General features: G+C 43.5%; 1 protein-coding gene across 4 annotated transcripts in view; it reads left to right on the forward strand.

Annotated features, from left to right (window-relative positions):
- CGRRF1 (cell growth regulator with ring finger domain 1) overlaps positions 1-14198 on the forward strand; it is a 32446-nt gene that overhangs the window by 429 nt on the left and 17819 nt on the right. The window contains exons 2-5 of one of the 4 annotated variants that reach the window (XM_070513652.1): positions 6958-7145; positions 9543-9650; positions 10030-10254; positions 10386-10635. In XM_070513652.1, coding sequence (XP_070369753.1) covers positions 10532-10635 — 104 coding nt within the window. In that variant the 5' untranslated portion in view covers positions 6958-7145; positions 9543-9650; positions 10030-10254; positions 10386-10531. Of the gene's footprint in view, positions 1-6957; positions 7146-9542; positions 9651-9909; positions 10255-10385; positions 10636-14198 lie in introns of those variants that run through there. The other 3 variants (XM_014864705.3, XM_070513651.1, XM_014864707.3) reach the window with 3 other exon arrangements.

Raw genomic sequence — 14198 nt, forward strand, 5'->3', positions numbered from 1 at the left:
TGTGGGGAGGAAAGTGGTTTGGAAGACGTAAAGAGTGAACTCTATAATTCATACAGGTGTCTTCAATAAAAGAAGCTGCCTAGGGCAGGATCTCACGGTGTTTACAGCTTATCCCCAACTGCTAGCATGTGTCTGGTCCACAATAGGTGCTCAGTTAGTATTTGCTGAATGAGTGAAAGAACCGAAGAAAAAGAAAATTCCAGATCTTGATCCCGCTGCCATCCTTCTTCATTAGTATTAGACGGAATTATTAGCATTTTTAAAGTTTGTAGTTAAATGTAATGGATGGTTAGCATGTTAATAAATAACATTAAATTAGGGTCCAAATAATATAAACTAATTTGATAGAATACCTACGTTTTCTCATAAATTAAAAAAATAAAAGTATTAGCTATAAGAAATTCCACAGCTCAACTACATTCTCATAGTGATTTGCTCCCATAATAGTTTTTACTATGAGAAGGGAACTGGTAAGTTTGACACATAGTACTGTGTAAGAAATGGAGAGAAACTGATTGTTACTGGGCCATGAGCAATTATATTTGACTTTAGCATACATTGTCCCCCCACCCCCATTTTTCCCATCTCCTCTATCCATCTATGGGAGGCATTAGAGAAAAAAGTGAGAAAATTAACGTTTGGCTACATGACATCACACCTGATAAACAGTAAATCCATTGCTTTTCCCTTTTATTCTGTTCTTTTAATGTTTCTCAAATGTTATTGGCTATCAAATAGGCTGGCCTCATATCAGACCAAAGAGAGGCTGGGCAGGGTGGTGAACTGACAAGAAAGGACACTAATGAAAATGTGATTTATTTTATTATATGGGGGTGTAAAATGAATATAGACTGTGTGCAGAAATTTTATTCAAACTCAGTCTATAGAATATGTTTTTAACCAGAAAAAAACTACTACATCTATTTTAAATGAGGTTTGGGAATGCCATTCTGGCTTGGGTTATTCAGGGAGAGAAGTTCCAGGATGTTTTCCAGCACTTTTCTGCCTGGCTAGCCCCTATAAAAAACTCAAGAACCTATCAATACTAAGCTGTGTTGAAGTCACTGAAATATGTTTTATCTCAGGGAAGAATTTGACATCAAGACATGATCAGAGTCGACAGGAAAGAAGTATTCTAATTAAAAATTAAGATCAGAATTAGAATAATCTTTTCTCGCCTAATCCATTCTCTGTGTTAGCCTTGCTAAAGTAAATTTGTATTAGTTACATATTCGCACGCATGCATTCATTCAACAAAGAGTTATTGAAGGCCCATTGTGTATGGCTGTGTCCTGGGTGCGAAGTTCCAAAACAGACTAAAATCCTTACCATCCTGGAACCCACGTTCTAAGAGGGAGGACAATAACCATAGTAAATTAGTGAACCTTAGTGTTAGAAGGTGATTATTGCTGGGGGAAAGAATAGGGGAAGGGAGATTGGGAGTGCAGAGGATCCGAGATTTGTGATTTCAAGATTGGCAGCTGAGCTAACAACTGTTGCCAATCTTTTTTTTTTTTTCCCCTGCTTTTTCTCCCCAAAGCCCCCCAGTACATAGCTGTATATTTTAGTTGTGGGTCCTTCAAGTTGTGGCATGTGGGACGCCACCTCAGGGCCTGATGAGCAGTGCCCTGTCCATGCCCAGGATCTGAACCAGCGAAATCCTGGGCTGCCAAAGCGGAGCGCGCAAACTTAACCACTCGGCCACAGGGCCGGCCCCTGTGATTTTAAATAGGGTAGTTGTCCTAGTCCTCACTGGGAAGGTCGTGTCTGAACAAAGATTTGAAGCTCCGGGGTTAGTCATGTGGATGTCCGCAGGAACACCTCACACAGGGGGAACAGCACTGCTAAAGCCCTGAGGCAGAAGCATGCATATTGTTTCGGAGACAAAAAAGCAGTCAAATGACTGGAGTGGATGAGCTGGAGTGAGTTGTACATGAAATCATAGAGGGGTTGGAGGGCTGGATCCTGTATAGCCTTGTAAATGATTGGGATGGCTGATCCCACAACACCCAACCCTGGACAGGTCAGATTGACAGCAGCTTATTAGTCACATATACTCACAGCCTAGGGGAGGAGGACACCAGGCAGAGCCACATAGGGGCTGTACTTGGCAACAGAGGGAACTACCAGAGGCTGTGGGAGGCAGGCTTTGTAGCATCGAGAGGATGTCCCCTGGGTCCGGCAGGAGGATATGGCTGGCTTATTTGAATAACTCCACAGGCTGGCAGGGAACTGAAACCAGCTACTCATGGATAAGCAGGCACTCTGCCTGGTCCCCATAATAAGGAGGGACTTTATCCTTGGCAGCAGAGTGGGGAGAGGAACCTGCAGTTAGGTCATTCCCAATTTCACCAGAGGTCAAGGCAACACATAATAGCAGACCTTACACAGCAGGAAGTCAAATCTTGAAGAATGACTGGTATGGCACTGATGAGTTTTCTAGTTCTTTCTCCTCCTTTACTGCCTGACAGGAGAGCAGGCTGAATCAGGGAAGCAGGGAGAGCAGAGCCTCCAAGAGAAGCCGTTTCTTTCTGCCAGGGTGTGGGGAAAAGGGGCCCCTGGGAACAGGAGAGTGGGGAAGGAATCTCCCCCTTTTCCTTTTTTCTCTCCTAGCCCTGCCCTGAGGGCAACAGCAATCATGCTGGCACAGTCACAGCAGGGAAGACGCACAGGTACCTAAAACCCTGAGAGGAAATCCATCTCTGCACAGAGGAATTTGGAAAAGGGGCCCCTGTTGTGCAAAGGCTGAAGGAGCTATCCCAGTTATTTTTTCCTCTCCTTTTCTCTTGTCACTTCACCTGCAGGACAGGCTCGGGCACACAGAACTGCACAGCAGTGAAGAGGGCTAATCCTCTGAGAGATCCCCATCTTTCAGATGAACAGGGAAAAGGGGCCTCTGGGAGCCAGCGGGGCAGGAGAAATCCTGAAGAGGAGAGACTGGAACTGACGCGGGCACATACCCGAGTCCACCTGTGGAGAACACACCCACAGAAGCAGAGCAGAGACTTAGAGAACTTAACGACCATCTAAGCCACTGCCGGGACTCACGTTAACCCCAGAGTGGCTCCTGTGAGGGACAAACCCAAACAGCATAGTAAAGACTTGAAAACTGAGCTGCCATTCTGTATCTTGATTGTGGTGCTGTTCTGTGACCTCTATACATTTGTTAAAACTCGTAGAACTATACCCCAGACATGATGAATTTTACTGTATATAAATTAAAAATCAAATTTTTAAAAAGTACAAGAAAAGAAGGAATTGACTGTCGGGGGTAGAGGCAGAAGTAAGGAAACCATTTAGGAGGCTGTGGCAGTAATCAGGGAAGACATGGGCCAGACCAAACTGGAAACAGTGATTTGGTGAGAAGTGCCCAGCGCCATTAGAATTATCTGTATCAGGGTCTCTCAACTTCAGCCACATTGACTTTTGGAGTCAGACAATTGTCTGTTGTGAGTGGGCTGTGCTATACATCATAGGGTGTCTAGCAGCATCCCTGGCCTCTACTCATTAGAGGCTAGTAGCACCTCCCCAGCTGCGACAACTAAAAATGTGTCTAGACATTGTCAAATGTTGCCAGGGTGAAGGTGGGAAGGTGGGGGGCTGGGACTCACCCCCAGTGTTGTAGATGAATGTCCTAAGCTTTGGGCCACAAACTAAGTACCTCATTAATCATTAGTGTCAGCTCATTTGGAGCATGCTTCAAGTAGCCTCCTGCCATGTAGTGCATATAGATGACAGAAGCCCTATGTCTAAGACCAGGACAGTGTTCTCCAGAGGGACTTGGAAGTTCAATGGGCTACAAAGGGTTAAGCTGTTAGGTTTTACCAAGGTACTAAAAGATTTTTCACAATTCCTGTGATGTATGGGATCATACCCAAATAGCACATTCATTCAATTGTGTTGTGCAGTGATTGTTTCAAAGTTTGAAACTCAAAGTTATAATGCTTATTATATTCCTATTGGTGTCTCCAAAACGGAGATAAATTCGCCTTTCCAGGAAACAACGTGGGATATAGGAAGGTGATATAAAATGAATGAAAGAGTTGGCAGCTCCAAGAAAAATATTTAAGGGAGATAATTTTTAAAAACATGTTAATATTTTTTGCATTTCTCTTATGAGACTTGGTCAGTCAGAAGCTGCTATCAGCCTCAAAGGATAAATAGAACTGTAATGTCAGGAATGCAAAAGAAAGAAAGCAGCTTTTGACTACCAAAATAGGAATTTTGAATCCCAAGAAACACAGTAGTCTTGAAAAAGCCAGACATTACTAAGAGAGAAAGGTTTTATAAAATTTTAAAGTTCCATTAACATTTCAAAATGCAGACCTTGGCAAAATTAAAAGTGGTATTTAATATATACCATATGATAGAGAAACTGAGGTTATGACATAAGGAAAAGACCTGCCAACTGAGAAGGCGGGAAAGTCTTTGCCTTCTGATCTGGGGGAGCATTGAAAGAAGGGGCTCGAGTGAGTGCGGCAGGCAGTCATCCCCAACCTGTGCTGGGGCGTCTCAGAACGGGCAGGCGGGGGTTGCAGGAAAGCATCCGGAGAGCTGTGGTATCAGAGAACCTGAAGAGATGGAATTGGTAGACCACTTTCCCTCTAAGAAAGGAGGCGAGGTCTTGCATTTGGTTCTGTACCACCTGGAACCTGACTCAGGAGCAATAGTGTTCAATGGCAGAGGTGGCTTCATTTGGTATCCTGAGATAACTACTGGCTCTCAGTGGCCTGCAGGTGACATGTGGGAGAACCCACATATTCTTACACTCCCTCAGGAAGTAAAAGTGGAAATGGTGAATAGTCTGGTGAACCAGCGGAGCTAAGAGGGCATAGTGCATGAGAGCTGTACTACCAGAGGTAAATGGCTGCTACCCTGGATGGCAGAAGTGCTGCTGGCCCAGCACCACAAAAGGCCAGATGAAACCTGTTTCACCTCATTGAGGACTCATAGGTGTCCAGCTCCCTCCTTCTCCTCTGAGCCTACCACAAGATCATATGAATACCCCGTACAATTGGATTCCACCCTAGGAATGAGCGAGGGAGGAGGGAGAGGAGAGACTAATAATTTTCCTGAAAGAGACCCGCAATTAACTTGAAGAGACTAAGATGCCTTTAACCTTTAAGATAAATTTGAGCTCCCATTGGCCTCTCTTTCTTTTTCCCCTTCTACTACTGGGGTGAGGGTTCAAGAGCAAAACCAGATCAGTTGTAGATGATAAAGAAGAGCCATTCTTCCTGTTCATCTGAGAGTGATGCGTTTTTTAGCATAACATAGATACTTTGTGTTGCCAAGTTATCTCATAGAGAACTAACTTCCTTTCCTCCTTTCCTTTCTTTCTTCCTCCCTCCCTTCAGTAAACACATTGAGCGGCTGTCAGACGTACACTAGGTACAAGTGGTACACGTAAATCGGGTGTCATTCCTGCACTGAGGGAGCTGGGTACCTAGTAGGCTAGATAGACTAGTGAGCAGATGCTTTCACCAGGGTCGGGAGCCCATACAGATCCACGCTGGGTGCTACGCAAGAGGCAGCTCCCCAAGGGTTGGGAAGTCCAGGAAGCCTTCCCAGAGAAGGGAGCTTCAGAGCGGACTCCTTAAGGATAACTAGAAGTTTGCCAGGAGAAGAAGGAGGAGGAAAGAAGAAAGGCTTCTGAGGCAAAGGGAAGAGCATATGCACGTAGCTGTAATAATTAATTTTATGTGTCAACTTCTCCACTGGGTGCTAGATCAAACATTTTTTTCTGGGTGTGTCTGTGACGATGTTTCTGAATGGGATTAACATTTGAAATAGTGCACCTGGCAAAGTAGATGGGCCTCCTCAATGTCGTTGGGCATCATTCAATCCATTGAGGGCCTGAAAAGAACAGAAGGCACAGGAAGGAGGAATGTGCCCCTTCCCCACCCCTGTAGCTTCCTGCCTACCTGCTCAGGCTGGAACATAGGTCTGCTCCTGCCCTTGGATGGGACTTACATGACTGTCTCTCCTGGTCCTCAGGCCTTCAGACTCCGACTGGAACTGCACCACTGGCTCCCCTGCCCCTCCCGCTTGTAGATGGCCAAATATAGGACCCCCAGCCTCCACAATCTTGTGAGCCAATTCCTCGCGGTAAATGAATCTCAGTCTGTCTCTCTCTCTTTCTGTGTTTCTGGTTCTCTGGAGAACTCATCTCATACAATGGCCAATTCTGAGATCTGCAATTAGCTTATTTCACTGATCATAAAAATTCATTTTCCCCCACATTTTAACTTCTCTGAAATCAGGATGCAGCTAACCATCCATGGCATCCTACGATTTTGTTCTTGGTGAGTGATAAAAGTAAGGCTTAAAGCACCCTAAAGTGAATGGAATTTAAGTAATTTAAGTTACGGGGCCCCTTGTTTGCATGGGCCCCTTCCAAAGCTTTGTACTTAATTTTGGGTTTACCCTCTTAGAATGGGTGCACTAAATGGTATGAGCCTTGGGCCTCACATGCCTGCATCCACCTCTAATGTGTTTTAGAAGATTGGTAATTCGATAGGTCTAAGATTAGTATTTGTAGGGGAAGGAGAGGGGATGAGGGAAGGCATGAGTGGTGAGAGACTGGAGGTTTAGGATCTAATTTCAGTGAATGACAGCTACATCCTTTCACCTGGTGGAAGAAGCCAGAGACCTCAACTCCTGCCTCTCTCTCCTGCCCCATGTGCAATCCATCATTATGTCCTGTATACTTCTACTTCTGTGATAGAGACTCCTACTTCTCCTTCAAACTCTGTTTCTTCCTTCCATAAGGCATAGAACCCTCTAGTTTTAACCAGAAGCATGACCACCCTGAACAAAGACTGCATTTTCCAGCCTCCCTTCCAGTTAAATGTGGACACGAAGCTGAATTTTGGCCAAGGGAATGTGTAGTGTATCTTGAGAGTTTCCTTAAATTGAAGTAGTCTCTCATTCTCCCTCTTTCTTTGGTCCTGATAGCAGGAATGTGGACGTGATTGCCGGAGCTTCAGCAGGAGTCTTGGACCATGAGGTGACTTTAGGAATGGGGGCTAGACATGATGGAGCAAAATGGAAGCCCGGGTCCCTTGCACTGTGGAGCATTATATCAGTCTTACATTATCTACGTATGAACTTTCACCTGAAAGAGAAAAAAACTTCTGTTTCAAGTAAGATACTGTTTGTTTGTTTGTTTTGTCACTTACAGTTGAAATCATTTCTAACTAATAATCCACGTCACTGAAAGTTCTCATTCACTATCCTAATCAGAGTTACCAATATTTCTTGCTTGGACTTTTGAAAGAATCTGTTAATTGATATCTCCAGATTCACTCATATCCATCCCAGCCTCCTTCCAATGAATTTTCTATGTAATAGCCAAAGCGATTGATTCATAATGCAAATAGACCATCACCCCCTGTGTTGGTCTGACCAGGCTGCCGTAATAGAGTACCCCAAACTGGGTGGCCAAAACAAAAGAAATTTATTTTCTCATAGTTCCGAAGGTTGGAAGGCCAAGATCAAAGTGTGGCAGGCTCTCTGGAGAGAGCTCTCTCCTTGGTTTGCAGACAGCACCTTCCTGCTGTGTCTTCACATGGCCTTTTCTCTGTGTGCATGTATGCATGTGCACAGAGACAGAGTGGTCTCTGGTGTCTCTTCCTCTTTTTACAAGGATACCAGTCCTATTAGATTAGAGTCTCATCCTTATGACCTCATTTAACCTTAATTACCTCCTTAACGGCCCTATCTTCAAATACAGTCACATTGGGGGTTAGGGCTCCAACATGTGAACTTTGGAAGGAACACAATTCAGTTCTTAACACTACCCTTATTCAATAATATCAGTGACTTCTTATTGCTTTTAGGGTAAAATTCAGCAGTTAAAATGGCAACACTCTTGTATGGTTTGGGCCCTATTTTTATCTCATGGCATGCTTCTCCTCATTCCCCATGCTTTAGCTGCACTGGCCTTTCATTTTCTCAGGTGTGCATGATTTCTTCCACCTCAGGGCCTTTGCACATGCTGTAGTTTCTGTCCTAAATGCTCTTCCTCCCCTTCTGTCCTTTTGCTCGGTAAACCTCTCTCCATCAGCTCTCAGGTCAGTCATCTGATCTTCAGGGAAGCTGTCTCAGATCTAGCTTTTAATCCCCATTCCTCCATTATATGTTCTCATAGCTCCATGCACCTCTTTTTAATAGCACTTATCATAATTTTGCCTTTATATTTTGATCAAGATTCTTTGGTTAATGTTTGTCTTTTCCATTAGATGATAAACTCCATGAGAATAGGGATATGTCACTTTTTGCTTATTATTATTTTTCTTATTGTGTGCCTTCTACAGTATCTGGCACATATCTGACTCTCAACAAACATTTTCTGAACGAATAAGTGAGAGCTAAGTGGGAGTTAGGTCATGTAGAAGTAGGTATGCCAAACAAGGAGTTGGGACTTCATCCTCAATGATATATAGCATGGCACTCAAGGATTTTTGGCAGTGAAGTGAAATAAAATAGATATTAAAAAAAAATAAGATAGGTGTTTTAAAAAATCATTTTTGCCAGCACTGTGAAGAATGTGTTAGAAAAACCTATGTTGTCATTAAAGTGACAAGTTTCAAAGGTTGTAGCAGATATCCATGTGGAAAATAAAGGCTTGAGTTAAATTTGTGTTAGTCCCGTTCTTTCTGAGAATTCTTCAGCGTAAATCACATTGGGTCTCAGTTTCCTCCCCTGCTGGTTTGGGATTTGGCTTTTGCCGCCTGGTTAGTGAATTATCTTTGTTCATCTGTTTTCCATCTTCCAGTATGTTGCTGCTGTTATTGTATTTCCTGTTCTTGTTTTTGTTGATTTATTTTTGAAATCCCTTTACTATAGTTTTAGTAGAGTTTGGGGGGGCAAAATTATAGGCATACGTTTAATATACCACTTTCACTTGGAACTCCCAACATTTTTGTTTCATTATAAAAATTCTTTATTGCTTATTGCAAGAAAATTGCCTTTCACATTGGCCAAGATTTTTTTTTAAGTGACAATATCAAATGATGGCAAAACTGAGGATGAAAGAGTGGGAGTATAAAGTGGTACAACATTCCTGGAGAGTAGTGTTTCCCCAAAGGCTTAAAATATACTTACTATTTGAACCAAAAGTTCCACATGTTGGAATTTATCCTAAGGAAATGATTAGCTTTAAGTTCATTGCAGTGTTGTTTATAATATTGAAAAACTGTCCGACGATTAAGGGCTGACTAAATAAACTAGGCTCCTTCACAAATTATATATGTGGTCATTAAAAATTATGTTGTTGAACCAAGTTCGTCACATAGCACTACTCCAGAGAATACGCATACATGGTCTTTTGCCAAGGCACACGTGAAGCTGTAGAACAAATCTAGCTCACCTTCCTCCAGCACTAGTTACTGGTGATTTGGGAGTATGGAGACACTACTCTCTATCCCAGCATCCTTTGTGCCTTTCTTCCTTGGTAACAAAACCCTGATTTGTAGCAGGGGATGTCGCTGCTCAGAATAAAATAAAAGACTACATTTCCCTGTCTCTGTGGTACCTAGGTGTGGCCTTAAGATTAAACAGAACCAACGAGATGTCAGTGAAAGTGCTGATAGACTTCTGGGGATGGAGACTCCTGATGGAGATGAATGAGGATGAGGAGATGGGAGGTGAGTATTTCGCTCCTTTCTTGTACTTAAAGGCTTCTGCTCGGTGGGGGGGGAAATATATACATATACACACACACACACATATAACACATTTAAAATTCTTATTAAAGTGAAAATACAAAAACGTTCAAATATCTAATTGTAATCAGAGGGGTGTAGGGGGAGGAGAAAAAGAAGGGAATGTGGGAGAACACTGACTGACTTCTATGAGAATCTTGATACGCAATGATAACCTTCCTGTATTATTAAATCCCACTAGAAAAGGCTGGCAAGGCTCGTATAAACTGCTTGTGAGACTCCTTTTGGCGCGTCGTACAGAGCCTATTTGTAAGTCCTCTAGATAAAACAAGAGCAGGAGCGGGGTTATTTCACTTTGCAGAACCCAAGATGCCGGCCCTCCCCCTCCTCCCAAATTTGCCTCGGATCTAATATGCAAGATCTCAGGATTTACATTCTGTGACGTGGATTTCGGAGTGTGCCTCCTGTCTGCGGCATCAGAAAACCTTGGACAGAGGTGGCCCCACATCTTTTTGGAATTTGCCGCAGGAAAGTGAGGACCGCTAGGACAGACGGGCCGAGAAGACGCTCGCTGGGGACCAATCCCGTAAGTCGGGGGCGGGGTGACCCGGGGCCCCGCCCCTCTGCGCAGCCAGTAGCTGCGGCGGGCGCGGGAGGGGCGGGGCGAGCCCTGTTGCCGACGTCGTGATTGGCTTGCCGGCTCGCTCTGTCCACTAGGCTACCCCGCTGTCCTGCTCCCGAGAAGCCCGGGCAAGTGAGGCTCCACAAAGTTTGTCCGCTCCGGGGCACCGTAGTGGCTTTACCCCGGCTGAGCGGCCGGGCCGGGCTGGACGGCGGAGCTCGCCTCCGTGTAGGGGTCCTTGATGGCTGCGGTGTTTCTAGTAACGCTCTACGAGTACTCGCCGCTTTTCTACATCGCGGTGGTCTTCACCTGCTTCATCGTGACCACCGGCCTGGTATTAGGATGGTAAGTGCCCCAGGGCTGCGGGCGAGGGACGGAGGGCGGACAGCCGGGGAGCGGGGTCGCGGCGAGCGGCGGGGGCTGGGGGGCTGGACGCCCCGGGCTCTCGGGAGCCGGGCTGAGGGCTCCTCGGCTCCGGGAGGGGTGCGGGGTGGACGCCGCACCTGCGTCGCTGCCTCGTGTCACCGTGGCTGCGGGCGTCTGGGGTGGTGCCGGATGGAGGTGTGTTATCCAGCTTTGTTTCTAGGGGGTAAAGCAGCCGGGAAGGGCTTGGTCGGGGTGTCGGGATAGAGAGCGTGGCCTTCAGGCTTCTGTCCCGGATTGGGGCCTACTGTGTGCCCAGAGTGAGTCGGTCACCTGCGGGACGGTGCGCGGACGTGGACAGTAAACAAGGGCGATTGTTGTTCCTCTGACTGAGCTGAGCGCTTGGCCTCAGAGCTTCCAGTGTAATTTGTAACTGAACTCTGTTACCGTTTGAGAATTTAATGGTTTCTACGCACATTCCACACCTTTGGAAGTAATATTTAGTCGGTAGGATTATAAAGTTCAAAGTCATAATTTTAGAGATGGAAGAGACCTTAGAGATTAGTTACGCTAAGAGGCAGAGGCAGTTTACCTTTTGGAGACAAGGAGAATGGACTGTTAGATAATCCCTGAGCAGTTCTTCTAGCCCAGAGAGTCTAAAATTTCTCTCTTGTGGAAATGCCGTTGTATCATGTTTAGAGAAGCCTTATAAATTCAGCTAGTCGAAACCATCTTACTAGTCCATCCACTGAGGAGACACACATGAGCTGGCTTTTGAAGAATGAGTATTTTGAAAAATAAATGGAGTTAAATGTGTGTACTAGAGAATCGAAGTTGTTTCCGAGAACACAAAATGAGCCGACAGGCAGAGGAGACGTGTTAGTGAATAGAACAGGCTGTGTAAAATGAGTTTAAAAATACCCTCGGATCACATATATGTGATTACCTTAAAGGAAGGACTCAAGCCCTTGTCAGTTTCTGAAAACATATGCCATCTTTAGGGACTAAATAGTTTTAACGTTTCCGCACTGCTCCCCATCCTGCCAGCCATAGGGTATAAAATTCCTTGTTTGTGGGTAGGGGAAGATTAAGACCAGTCTTAACAGTTTGTTGTTCTTGATCCATCAGATTTTGTTGCTATTGTTCATTTCAACAAAGTTTGTGATTGGAATTAGGAAGTTGTTGCCCAAGTGAGAAAAACAGTCTTAACACAGGATTTTTTAATGACTATAATATTAGTGGTATTCTCTTAAATGTAATTTTCCTCTGCTGAGGAAAATAGGTAAGCAGTTGATAATTGCATTAATGACAGGGATACATTCCGAGAAATTCATTGTTAGGTGATTTCATCGTTGTGCAAACGTTGTCAAGTGTACTTAGACAAACCTAGATGGTGTAGTTGGTGGGAGGAGGTAGGAAGGTAGGGAGAATTAAAGTGATGAGAAAGAGGCTGGGGGATAGAATGAAGAGTATGTATAGAAAGGTGGGTTTTTTTTTTTTTTTCACTCCAAAGGATGAAGGAAAGAAAGAAAGTGGGGGAAGGTAGCTAGCCTCTGGCTGTCATAGGAAGGTCATATCTTGGGTCCTGCCACTCCCTATTTCAGAACATAACCTCTAAAAGGCACTGGGGCAGTAATGAGCAGTGGAGATAGAAGCAGTGGGCTGATTGATTTTGAGGATCAAAGAGGAGAAGTTACTGGATTTGTTTTTTCTCTCTCGCCCTTCTTCTGCTGACCCCTAAGTCATCATTATCATTGCTAGCACTTACCTAGTGCCAAGCCCTGTTAATAACATTTACAGGTGGGGAAACAGTCACACAGAGGTTGAGTGATTGCTTAAGGACACATGGCTATTAAGGGTCTTGTTTCTGATTTTAGGAGGAAAGCCTTCAGTCTTTCATTAAGTATGATGTTACCAAACATTTTTTATTGCTACTCTTTATCAGGTTAAGTTCCTTTACATTCCTAGTTTGCTGATGATTCTTATCAGGCATAGACATTGGATGTTAGCAAGTGCTTTTTGTGCATGTATTGAGATGATCTTATGCTTTTCCTTTTTTAGTCTGTTAATAGGATGAATTACATTGAATTTTTAATGTTGTATGCCAACCTTGCACTCCTGAGATAAACCTTACTAGGTCCTGATGTATTAACCTTTTTATATGTTGTTGGATTTAAGATGCTAAAATTTTGTTAAGAATTTTTGCATCTGTGTTCCTGAGTGATATTAGTCTGTTAGTTTTCTTGTACTGTCTCTGCCCCTCCTCTGCAGACTTCAGTTACATGTATATAAACCTACCTGAAGTTGCCCCCAGCTCACTGATGTTGTCTTTATTTTTGTTCAGCCTTTTTTCCCCTCTCTGTTTCATTTTGGATGCTTTCTGTTGCTATGTCTTCGAATTTACTAATCTTTTGTTCTGCAATGGCTAATCTGCTATTAATCCCGTCCACTGTATTTTTCATCTCAAACGTATTTTCATCTTGAAAAGTAGATTTGGGTCTTTTTTATATTTTCCATTCTCTGTACAATATCCTCAATCTTTACATACCTGTTTGAAAATATGGAGTGTAGTTATAACAATTATTTCTGATGCCCTTGTCTACTAATTCTATTATCTGTATCATTTCTGGGGTCTGTTTCTATTGATTAGTTTCTCTTCTCATTATGAGTTATATTTTCCTGCTTTTTTGCATGCCTGTTAATTCTTTATTAGATGCTGCGTTGTCAGTTTCACATTATTGGGCGCTGGATGTTTTTGTATTCATGTAAATACTCTTGAGCTTTGTTTTGGGATGCAGTTAACTTACTTGGAAACGGTTTGATCTGTTAGAGGCTTGCTTTTCAGCTTTTTCAGGGAGGACCAGAGCAGACTTATTCAATTGTTGTATAAAATTAAATTAATCTAGAGTAAAGTTTTATTCCATTTGTTAATTTTATTGGCTTTATCTTGGTGTTAGGTTTATTCATGTGTTTTGAAATTTTAATTGCCAGCTAAATTTTAGTGGGAGGGTTTTTCACCCCTCCGTTTGTTCTCACCCTTGCTGTTTAACTATTTTATAATTACATTTACCCAGATTCCTAGACCCCTCCCCCACCCTCAGTCAAGGACCAAGTCTTATAAGGACAGTTCTGCCCCATATTTATATTGGTCTAACCCAGCTCCTGGTTTCAAGTTGTGAACCTGGCTCCAGCCCTTGTCTTGAGTGGACAACCTATAAGTCTCTCTTAACTATGTGAAGGCTTTGTTACCACTACCTGCTGCCTGACTCAGAACCCATCAAACCATGGCATCAGCTTTATATTTCTTTCCCTTTTCAGATTCATAAACATTTGTCTTTGAACCCAGTTATGTCTCTTTTTCCCAACATTTTATTATAAAAATTTTCAAACATACAGAAAACTTGAAAGAATTCTACAGTGAACACACATATGACCATCACTTAGGTTCTACAATCAACATTTTGCTGTAATATCTTTATTACATATCTGTAGATCCATCCGTCCTTCTATCTATCCATCAGTACACCTTATTTCTTGATCACTTC

This window comes from Equus asinus, chromosome 7 (genome assembly GCF_041296235.1).
Source record: "Equus asinus isolate D_3611 breed Donkey chromosome 7, EquAss-T2T_v2, whole genome shotgun sequence".
In the NCBI taxonomy this organism is placed as follows: domain Eukaryota; kingdom Metazoa; phylum Chordata; class Mammalia; order Perissodactyla; family Equidae; genus Equus; species Equus asinus.